Raw genomic sequence first — 12292 nt, 5'->3', positions numbered from 1 at the left:
TAAAGAAACAGTTTGAAAACGAGTGTGTGATTCTTGACACTAGGTTGAAACAAAGAGGGCTACATTCAAACAAAGAGGTTACATGGAGGACATTTTCACTAAAGCAAGAGACAAGAGTGGGAGGATGAATAGAGTAGATTTACTCAAGCCTAAAGAGAGAAACAAGGTAGATGCCAGGCAAAAAGTGAGGATAGTAACAACATTGTAGGCAGAAAGTAATAAACTGTATTGGCTAATGCATAAACATTTCAAATGTTAACATTAGACCCTGATTTAGAAAATTACATAGAGGACAGACCTTCTATAGTTTACAACAGAGCACCAACTCTGAAAAATGCATTAAGTCCATCCTTTTAGCAACCAAAACAAAAAACAAGGACATGGTTGCATCGGAACATGAATGGTTTTCACAAGTGTGGGAATTGCAGTATGTGTCAATAAATACATGAATGTAGAAGTTTGAAAATCAGTACAAATGAGGACTTCAACATTACTGAGTTTATCAATTGTACGACCAAGTTTGTGATCTGTGGTGTATGCAGAATTGTCTATATAAGGAGCACAATACGTGAACTATGCATAAGAATCAGGGAGCTTGTAAACACTTTGCATAAAGAAGATTTAAGGTTGCCAGTAGCACTACACTGGCAGAAATGCCATCAAAGGTATGACAAGGCAGACATCAGATTTATTGGACTTAATTTAGTACAAAAAGACCCCAAAGGCGGCATCAAAGAGAGCTTCAGAGAATGGAAGCTAAAATGATATTTAAATACAGCACTGTCCTCAGAGGCCATAATTCAGATCATGGAATGTTTTTTTTCTACAAAGGATTTATAGAATAGCTACAGAAATAACTACAGAAAAATAATTGTACATTTGGTATGTGTCTAATGTGTGTGTTTTAGGCGACTATTCACAAAATACTTGTGTACGAGTGTGATACAAATAAAAGATAATATATCATGCAATTATTGTAAGAGTTTAAGAAGAAGAATGGCTTGAGGTATGCCAGTTGTACTTGTCTACGTCTAGGGTAACTTTGCCAGTGATAATAAGGAAGTGCAATCTTTGTACCAAATTAATACTAAATGCTTTGATTGAACGATTATAGGCAACATTGGATGCACAGACTTCCCCATCAGTAGGCAATCAGACCCCAGAGGCGTCACATATGTGTCCATTCATAAGAAAGTGTTAATTCGCCAGGCCCGCCATGTGCATTATTATTGCCTCCGTAGTGACATGCAATACATTTCTGTCAAGGACTTGCTTGAAGACACATAACGCCAGTCGCCTAAGTAAAGCGATTGGGGTCTCCTTTCATAGGGAGACTTTCCCCTCGAGAGCACAGCTGGCAGAGTATAGGGAATAACTTGACAGGCCAAGGGCTCAAGTGAAAAGGCTGCACTGCCAGAGGGGAAACAACAGAACTAACACAAGTGAGGTCAATGGCCAGGACAGTAAACCAGATACACACCACCTCCCTCTCCCTTGATCCCAACTCCTACCTGCTGGTATGATAGAAAATGCTGGGAACCTATTTAGACACAGAAAATGCCTTCCGCAGTGTCAATGGAAGTTCCACTCCAGGCACCTTCATCAAATGTGATTGCAATAGAGGAAGAGTGAGTTCTTTGATATCCAACCTTGACCCGTACCGCATGACGGTGCAATCTAGAAGGACAAAGATTCACAAGGAGATGAGTCCAGTTCTTGATAACTGCAATGTCCAGAATCCAAGAAAACCCACCCAGAAAATAGAGCAGCAGTAATCCAAAGTTCTGGAGTAAGCAAAACCCCTAAAAAGTAGACAAAAGGAAAAACCTCAAACTCCACAGGTGGTCCAAAAACGTCTTCACAGTTCAGGGGGAGGCAGCACAATCTAGAGTAACATACGCAGAAGTGGAAGTACCAAATTAGCAGCCTAGAGGTACACGAGGCATCGCAACAGGCGAGGAACAGGAGCAGTCAGTCCGGATAAGCAACAATCAGAACAGTCAGAAGGCAAGAGGATCAAGAAGGCACAAAGCGGAACGAGATAACGGAGCTCACCGCAAGTATCAACAAACTTTAAGGAGCACCGCACTGCTTTCCGTGAGTGTATAAGTACCTGTCTTTACAGTGCTCGAGGGACTTCCCAGCAACGTAATGACGTGAGAACGTGAAGGCGTCATGTGACTTTGGTCACAGCATCATGGGAAAATGTAGTCCCGAGAGTTGCCGTGTGCAGGGAATATACATTCATTACAACTCGTTTTGTTTCCATAAAACGCAACAGAAGGCACCAGCAATGCATGAAAGTACAGGGTCGGTGACCTATAGGAGGTAAGCGAGTCATGACAATTTCAGAACATGTAGATATTTACAGTTGGTGCCGAAGTTTTGGAACTGATTTCATTATAAGCACGGGTTCGGATCAGTGTCCACCATCAAGACCAAGAGATCGTAAAGTTATGAAGTGTAACGTAAGGTGAACAGTGTAGTTAATTTTTCACATCTTCGAGTCCCTACTCAACTGAAAGGAAGACTGTAACAGCTAATTAACAGTTTAGAATCACGCCAATGCTCTGTGGCGCTTCGATGTAGTGCTGTGTTTACAACATGACATCAGATGTTGCCGTCTGATGTCATGGTCAATACTTAAGGCTATAGGAAACAAGATGGCGCCCTTGCGCCATGCGAATGACTGCTAAATAACGTCTTGGAGAGGCGGAGGGACTAATGAAAGCCACATAAAAGTAAGTGTGTATGATGGGGAGACAGTACTTGCAGAAGAATCTGATGCCATCATAGAAATGATGTATGATGTGTCGGAGGGCGGGCATGAAATATCTCAGATATATGAGCATTTGAGCACGAAGGCGGGGAAGGAGCTGATTCAGCTGAGGCATGACTGGGAGGAGGAGGTGGGGAACCCATGACAGATGGATAATGGGATAGAGCCCAAAAGTACCACAAGAAGGTGTCCCGGAATGCGAGACTCCAGCAGATCCAGCTATATATCACCCACAGAGCATATTTGACCCCCGGCAGAATAGCCAGGTTTGGCGGCTCGGCTATACAGAAATGCCCCAGGTGCGGAGAGGAGGAGGCTGGGCTGTTGCATATGTTCTGGGCTTGCCCGGAAGTGAATAGATTCTGGGTGGAACTGAAGGCGAGAATGGCCAGCAGTGGGGTGGTGCTTGACGTGGGGTCTGCCTCGGCATGTATGCTTGGGGGCCTTCCTAGGCCACGCAATCTAAAGCATATCAGCAAGATGAAAGACCTGGCTTATATCTTGGCCAAGCGCAGAATTGCAATGTGCTGGAAAGTGGCCCACCGGCCTAGAGTAGAGATGTGGTGGGCAGACCTCCTGAAATGGGCAGAGGCAGAAGCTGTGGCATGGTATGAAGCAGTCACTGGAGGGGGGGAGGAAGAGGTGGGTCCCCTGATAGCCGGGAGGCAATTGGTGACCTCAATGTCAAACCCTCACCAAGCCAAACACGAAACGGAAGACTTGGATGAGCTGATGATAGTTGAGACACCTGAAGATGCTCAGGTAGATGGAACGGATACGACAGCTCAAGTTATTGGGGTGGGAGGACGGAGGAGAGCATTTTATAATGTAATGTTTTAACATTGATCACGAACGTCCTAAATGGTTGTAAAGTTTGGAGTGTTGTTTGTTTAAAATAATAAAAATTGTTAAAAAAAAAAGTGTGTATGATGGGTGTGTTCTGGCAAGATCTTTGTTCGCTCAGAATAAGAGTTATTTTGTTGAACATGGCAGTGGGATGTCAATTTGAGTTTGTAGAAAGCAGGTTGCTGGTGACCCAGGTGGTTTGATGGTGGCAGCATGATTTATGCTAGTGCAAACCTTATAAATGACCTTATAACAATATTGATATTGAACTAATGTAATAATCTATTTTGGTGTATGGATAGAACTGTTCTTATTCACTGCATATGACTCTAAGGAAAGAAATTGGTTGATTCATGGATATTGCCTTTAGGACTTCATGTTGCTGTGGATTTAACCCATTGGAAAAGTATCTTGCTACAAAATTAGATTATTCAAATTCGTACAGTTTAAGGATTGGCGCTGAGCAAGTGCATGACTACCACTTCATCTTGAATAGATTTTAAGAACTTCAACACTTGGTGAAGGGTTATGGTTTCCGGTATTTAGGGCAATTTTAAGTGGTCACTGGCTAGCATTGCATATGAGCAAAGTACAGTTTGGAAATTTGGAAATGATTGAACAATTATGGGGGATTAGACATTATGTAATGTATATTTTAATTAGGTTTCAAAAGCTGGGACCTAATGTGGTGGAATTGATTGTTGATGTTATGAAAATCACAATTTAATTGGAAATACTTGGGTAGGAATATTGAACATGAGAGTTAACAAAGGTTATGGATGAGGAGAGGAAATGTATTTGTTAATTTCCGGTAGAATGACCTGAGGGAATAACAAGCCCTTTGAACTCTGAGATTAGGAATCAATTGTGCTACAGTACTGGAGCAGCTCTAATGGTTATTAACCATTTTGAATGACTAAATAGACCAATTTATTGTAGGAACTATGGACAATCACATTTGGAGTGTTGGTAGCGCACATTGATGTATCTAGGTTTGCCTAATTGGTATTGGTTTGCATTTGCATTGAACTTTATGGAATTAACGTTGTTTGACAATGGATATATTTTCCCTTTTTCTTTTTGTTCCCTTATTATTTTTCCTTTCTCCCTTTCCATGTGACACATCGCAGGTTTGGTTGCTTGTCTGTATTTCAATACTTTGTTTTTAATATTGTTGTATAAATTGTCTCTGTACTATATTTAAGCCCTAATGAAGACCAGTGTTTACTAGGTCGAAACACGTGTTGGAGATGGCTGAATATTAGAGACGACTGCATATTAAAATATAATTGCACACCATTTAAGGAACCTAATTTAAATCATTTTCGGTTTTGATTTCTGTAGGAATTAGGTTAATAGGTGCATGGCGCATTGGGTAGATATTATATGTCCTAGGAAGAATGGTGTTGAGAATAGAAAAAGAAGCTTGTGCCACATTGTGTTCCATGTTCAAAAGACAAACCAAATCCGAGTTCAAGTCTCAACGCTGCAACAGCAGCACAATATGTGTGCCCAGAAAGGCAAATAATCTGAAACAGCATTTTGAAAATCATTGGACACCATGCTTCGGTCCTGACCCTGTTTATCCTGGTGCGCATTCTGTAACATTGGGACACCGCGCTATGTGGCAGCTTGGCTCTCTGGGAAACAGTCTGAGACAAGGCAGTGACTGCGCATAGACGTCCCCATCAGTGCAACCAGCTGTTTACTGGGTACATGGCATGCCGTTGACCATACAGGGTAATCCTCCTGTGGCCCGGCAGCCTTGGCACAAGGACACAGAACAGACATCTGCTGCCTGTGTATGTTTTTAATACATGGAAGATGGTGGGTACAGAAATGTTGTGATATCCAACTGTATAGGAGAATTTGCATATACACTGAAGTGGTTCTGTCGCACCCCATTTGAATATTTTGTTATTGATGGTGCTAGTGTAGTGCTGCTCTTGAGAGGGCAAAGTTGTTGTTCGTTCCCAAAATTGACAGTGGCACCATTATCCATGATATTTTGAGCATCTTGCCCTTGGATGTGGATTGTCACTCTGGGGGAGACTGCCCTGTTTTCAGTCATTATGTAGACCTATTCAACATGGGTTTCTTGTATTATTGGCAAGCCGTTGTCGACCTGATTATATCCCTGTACCTCTTCAATCGTCATGTGTCATATTTCCTGCTGATGTATGTCAGGATTATCTGGATTGTATGCTGTGATGGGGAAAGGACGCCCATCTCTGCAAATTGTCAGAAAGTGACCTGGTTGTTCACATTTGCAGCATTGTTGGCCCATGGCTGAGCAAGAACCTTTGTGGAGTAATTAGAATCCACACCAGTAACATAGACGTGGCGTCTGATTAGTGGATGTCTTTGGAGTTTATACAGGTTTGTTGGGTGTGTATGATGTGCATGGCCTCTTGTAAACCCCACGGTTGGCAGTTTCTTTGCAGCTTTCATAGAAGCTACTTAAAAGTCGACTTGCTCATAGAATGTGGCCAGGTCAAGTATTTCCTGTGACTTCTTGAGAAAGTGTTTCCTAACTATGGAAGAGTTTCACACTTTGATTTATATGAAGTTTAATAGCTTCTACATCTGAAAACATATTGATCTGGCAATGGGGCACTTGTTTCTGCAGATGGAGGACGCATTCATCCATGTGTCCTGTGTTCCCTGGCAGCATTGATTAAATGTATATTTTTCATTCAAGGCTATGCTGATTCACACATTTGCTCTTAAGAGCAGCAATTAATGTGGCATAGGATTTTTAATCCTGATCAGGGTGTCTTCATGGCAGATTAGACTTCACTACCTAACAAATTTGTGAAAATGTCTGCCATGTCAATGGCATCCTTGTCTCTGACAGCGTTGAAATCTTCCACCCAGTAAGACCACTGACTGCCTCTATCAGCCTGTGGAGCCAGTTCAAATGGCAATGGCTTTCAAATAAATTATGATCTGTGTGGGTTGGAGGGTAAAGGCTGGTGTGCCCCTTCACCTTGCATGGTGTTCATGAGAGGCCTGGTTCAGGGTACTTTACTGCATATTGTGTATGGAGACCACAATGAACCACCAGTCCTGTGCATGTGGACCATAGTAGGCAGATGAGGGCAGTGTATGGGCTCACCTGATGTTCTTTAGGGTGTTCACAGGAGGTGCTGTATTTCTGTGCTGGCCGAATGTAGATGCTCGCTGTATCAGATTCTGCAGGGGAGAGCTAGGTGAGCCGTGTGCTCGGTGTCAGGTGGATGCAGCAGCCGAAAGAGGTGGATGTCAAAACCTCTCTTCTCTGGCGAGCCAGAGAGGGGTTCCACACAGGCAAAGTTGTCATAAGTGGTCAAATGAACCGCAAAGGAGGCCGGACATGGATGACCTCAGTGGGTAGGGTCACTGCAGTCAGCCGCGGCATTGTGGGTGGCACTGAGTGACGGGATTTGCACTGTAGGTTGCTTTGCAAGTATCAGAGATGGTTGGCAGCGAGGGCATGTGTCCATTCCTCTTCAACTAGCTGTTCTGACCTGGTTAGAACGCATATGTTCATAACAAACGGGACAGGTATGTGACATATCCTTCCTTTCTCTCCTCATGATTCCCTCCTTCCCCATCCTTCGGTAACCCCCCTTGCCAGTATGCCGATCCTCACAGGGACATAACAAAAGGCATAGGGGCTATTAGAGGAAGGTGAGAGGGGCATTTTTCCCTGTTCACAGAAGAACGCACAGAACAAAGCCAAGTGGCCACTAAGCAGTAACAGAATTCTGCTAGGAATCCCTCCTCCGCCTGAGCGGAATTAGCTACTGCTTTGTGTCAGAAGGGAGGCTCCTTGATCACACTCATTCTTGGTTAGTGAATGTGAAGGTGTTAATGGTGTGTTCATCTTGTGTTTTGGGACCTAATGCTTCAGTTAAGTGTAAGGGAGAGGAAGTCCTAAAACGTGATTCTTCCAAATCCGTAAATCGGTCCACGTTTTTGGAAGGCAATGTACTTCCATGCCTAACATTTGCATAGAAAATGACTTGTATGACAAAACAATTGAAGTGGATGGGATTTTTAGATGACAGAATTCTCCTGCCTTCAGTCTTTCAAGCCTGAGAACAGAATAAAAGCAAACAAGTAGCTATTTAAGTTGCAAAAGTTCCTATTAGCCTGCAAAAAGTAGAGCGAGAATTTCTCTGTACAAATTTAAGGAATATTAAAAATATCCAAAATGCAAGATTACATCCGAGGTGCCATAGATAGAAGTTCTATTTTAAATGTTAATTTCCTGGCTCCTATTTTATGGCAGGTTTGGTGATTTCGGGATTTAAAAATGCATTAAATGGGGTTTTACTGAAGCTCTGGTGGGACCCCACACTGAGTAATAATGGATACATTTTGCAACCTCTACAAATCACATTGGGGCGGTTCGGCTAATGTTTTACTGGTTTCAAGATATTACTGCAGGCTCAAAGAGATGGGGGTTTTTGCGCAGTACATCACAGCAAAATGTGTGGATTGATATGGCATCTGCTGTTCTTACAGTCTCTTCTCTTAAAATGTGTGAATGCATTTGATGCGGCTGAATCTAGCTTTGGAGGTACCCAGAATGGGAAATAACAGGTGAAAATGTGAAACCCCTGAATAAAAAATTAGAACATTGTATTTGACAGGTTAAGAATGCCCAGCTTGCAGGTGCTAAAGGAATCATCCTCTACTCTGACCCAATGGATTACTGCGCTCCCGGAGTAGAGCCGTATCCAAACGGTTGGAACCTCCCTGGCGGTGGAGCCCAACGTGGGAACGTTTTGAACCTGAATGGTGCAGGAGACCCTCTAACCCCAGGTTATCCAGCAAAAGGCAAGTTTCCACATATTGTGCAGCACAAACAATGGTTTTAACAGGACAGTATGAACAGAGCTCACATGGAGTAAGAATTAAACCTTTAATTCTGGCAAAAGAGAATATCTGCACACTATTTTTAAATGTTGTGCTTGCTGAAGTGACATAACCTGTTCAATATATCTCCCAGGTCACAACATATCTGAATTCTGCAGCAATCCATGTGATGGCTTTCACATGGGATTGCAAAGTAACACATTTATGAAATCTATGTGTCATCTGTGTCATCTATCTGAAGTAAATATTATGATTAATTATTTGTAATACACATTTAAGCATCTCTTAAAATATCAATGCATTATAAAGCCCTTATTGTAAAATCCCTTCTTTCTCTTTTAGCACTACCTTTAAGTTACTTTCAATGTTAGGTGTCAGATTTTTGAGATGGGGCGAAGAGTGGGAAGGTTTCTGCATACATTTTGAAGAATTGTGCAATGATCCTGCCTCTTCAGCTGAATGGAGAACAACAATTATGTGTTATATCTGTGGTGCACAGTTCTTCCAGCGTGATCACATAATTTAGATGGTACTCTGGTGTGTGTGCGCAGTGCTCTGAAACTGTGATGGTGCCAGGTGAAAATCCTGACAACTAAATATGCCAGGTACCCAACCCCTCTGTAATCCATCATCTGCATTGTAAGATCCAGGTCATCCATGATGAAATGTGAGCATGTGTGTCAAGCCAAATTCAGATGGGCCAATCACAGCAGAAAATTGTATATGATACTTTGACCCCATATGTGCAATTCTCGAAACCTACAAATGAAATCCTGAAATAGCCTGAACTGCTTCAATAAGACTTTAGATTGTGTCCAAGGTATGTGAAGATCTTGTTTGCAGGTCTGGCATAAAAAACGAATACTAACATATTCTGGTCAATTGCAACAAGATTAAATTCATTATGCACTTTTCAGTGCCTGATTTTATTGTTGCTCAGTTAGGTGTAGTGCGCAGGGGCTTGAATTTCCCCGAAATTGCCCTTTGGGCAGGTAAAACCTTTCTGGGTGGGTTTGGCCAGCTCCACAGGATTTCTGTGGGATGTCACAAGGGCCAAACAATGCAGTGGGATTCATGGTGAGTCAAGTCCCACCATCCGATTCCAAAGCCTGATACTTGAGAAGGGAGTTCAATCAGCCAATGCGAGTCCCTGAGCCATTCTAAATGAGGACCTTTATAAAGCCCACATTGCATACTGCTGCTTATGGGTTTTGTTTGGCTACCAAGTTCACACTGCAGGCTCACATACTGGTGGCTTTGGAAGCATTTTAGAGCTTTTGGCCAGTTTAGGAATTTTCTGGAGGAGTGTGTTTATTAGTGGAGTTGCTAGGGCTTTCTTGTTGCTGTTTTATCCCCTTTTGTCTTGTGTTTGTAGAGAATGCTTTGTGTGTGAACCCCCCCCCCCCCCCCCGAACATTCTTTCTGCGCTGTACTTGGTCACCTTATGTTTCGAGAACACTTTCCAATCATGCAAGTCTTGTTAGAATCCTTTATTTTGTCATGCCCGCCAAGCTGATACAATCACGCAAGATGGCGGCCTAACCATAAGATGTGTTGGAAGCTTCTTCACACACTGGTTGCAGTGGTGATGCATTCATGCCACAGCAACCCAGAAACCATAAAAGGTGATCCTTGTAAACCCTTGGTGCGTCTCAACGCCTGGATGTCAGTGCCCTCTTTTCATGAATTCTGTTGCTCCCATTACTCCTGCTTAGGCTCTTGCCTTTCTTGCCTTGCAATCCGTTTCTTCTTTTGCCAGCTTTGAACGTTTTCGCTTTTGTTCGCCTTGGCTCTTCCATGCTCCTGGTTTATGTCCCTTCCTCCTCTGTCTTGTCCTATTGTACTGCTTCCTTGCTGTGGCCTGCAGCTCTTGGGCTTCTGCTGACCATCTGACTAGAACCGTTGAACCAATCTTCATCTTGTCTGCTGTTGGAACATCAAATGCCTGTGAATCTAATTATATCATCTACTACATTGGTTCCCCTGTCAGTTCTGTGTACTGTCCTGGTACCATGCTAATCGGGGAAGCCATACTTGTGGTACTGGGAGGGGTTTCAAAAGGGTCCTGTTTTTTAACTCTCCCATGGGTCTTTTGGGACACCGCTCTGTGCCATTATTCACAATGGCCGAGTCGGACGAAAGTATATAAACAATGCAAACATGGCAGGCTCCTTTACAGATTGAGACACCCCAAACACGACTAAGCCATGGTGGACCCAGTACAGGGGCTTTATGACCAGGTACTTGCCCTCCATTTGAAAATTACGACTTTGCAGCAAGTTAACAATGCCTTGTGACAGGCCACGCACCAAGGAACAGCCTCTGGTGTTTCCAAGGCAGCTGTTTCACCAATGGCATCAATGAAATTTGACGGACACCCTCTACCTTTGCCAGAATTTTGCAACCATTGCAAGATACACTTTATGTTCAGACCAATGCACTTCCAATTGGACAAAGCCACAGTTGGATACATATTGGTTAACCTCACAGGTCACGCTTTGGCTGCACCCTACATCTCATAAAATAAATCCCATCATGAATTACTTCACTGAATTTGAGAAAACGTTTTTGGAGGCTTTTCATTCTCTTAACTTGGTGGCTTCTTCCCAAAACCAGTTCATGGACATTTGACAGGGGTCACAGGATCTGTTGATATATATATAACTAGGTTTCACCAGATGGCCATGGATTCACAGTGGCCCGAGACAATGCAACAGGCATGGTTTTGGCGTGGCCTCCGAGACAAATACAAGGACGAACTGGTGCACATACCCAAACCAGTTTCATTAGAAGCTTTGCTCGACCAGGTGCTTTGAATTAATTATCGTTTTTCAGGAAAGACGTTGATAAAGAAAACTGAGTGATCTAGGTTGAATGTTTCCAAGACAGTCATTGCTTGACCCTTCAACTCAAGTGCAAGAACAAAGGGGTAGGACCTGTGCAGTTTAGATTCTTGAGGGGCCTGTTGTCTGAGGCAGAAAAGAAATGTCATTGAGCAAACTGACCTTGCCTGTATTGTGGAAGTTCTGACATGCCTTTTTCGTCCCCCAAAGCCATATGGAAATTGACGTGCTTGTCCTGTAAGGAGAAGGCAAAGACCAGCCCTGTACCACCAGTAGTCCTTCCCATGTCCTGTAAGGTAGATCCAGCACCCATGGCCCCAGTCCAGTTGCTTGTGGTCTCAGTCTGCGTTACATAGGAGACTAAACAAGTTGAGACCCATGCATTGGTTGATTAATGGGCATCGGGAAATTACGTGGATATTCTCTTTACGCCGTCTAAAGCCATTCCTTTATGTATGAAGACAGAAGACACCTGGATTGAGGTCATTAACTGTACTTCCCTTTAATCATAACCTGACACTCCGCATAGGGTACTCCTGGTGGTGCATGTCGGCGAACACACCAAAAAGCTTGTACTAGATACTGTACAGTCACCTGCCTTTCCAATTGTTTTGGGGATGCCCTGGCTCCAAAACCACGATCCCTATATCAATTGGGCCACCTGCAACATGTTCTGATCTTTGCACCATTTCTTGTGTTTAAGTTTACAAGGGATTGCTATGGAAGGCAGTCTACCAGTGCCTATGAATAACCCATGCATCAGGGTTCTGCAATGACTACCTCGTCAATGCCAAGACCACAGACAAGTACTTCATCAATATAAGTCTTACTAAAGCATATATCGTTCCATCATCTACGGCTGGAGCACCCTTTTCTTTTGTGCCTTAAAAGGAAGGCACTCTCCGACCATGTATTTACTATAGAGCTCTCAATGATATAACCAAGAAAGACCGGTATC

The 12292-nt window shown here is 43.2% G+C and overlaps 1 protein-coding gene across 3 annotated transcripts in view; it reads left to right on the top strand.

Annotated features, from left to right (window-relative positions):
* LOC138527989 (glutamate carboxypeptidase 2-like) overlaps window positions 1-12292 on the top strand; it is an 898418-nt gene that overhangs the window by 305978 nt on the left and 580148 nt on the right. For all 3 annotated transcript variants that reach the window (XM_069639404.1, XM_069639405.1, XM_069639406.1), the window contains exon 6: window positions 8266-8452. In XM_069639404.1, the coding sequence (XP_069495505.1) occupies window positions 8266-8452 (187 nt within the window). The remainder of the gene's footprint in view (window positions 1-8265; window positions 8453-12292) is intronic.

This window comes from Ambystoma mexicanum, chromosome 7q (genome assembly GCF_040938575.1).
Source record: "Ambystoma mexicanum isolate Mex_15411 chromosome 7q, UKY_AmexF1_1, whole genome shotgun sequence".
In the NCBI taxonomy this organism is placed as follows: domain Eukaryota; kingdom Metazoa; phylum Chordata; class Amphibia; order Caudata; family Ambystomatidae; genus Ambystoma; species Ambystoma mexicanum.
This window is presented reverse-complemented; position numbering and strand designations above follow the sequence as displayed.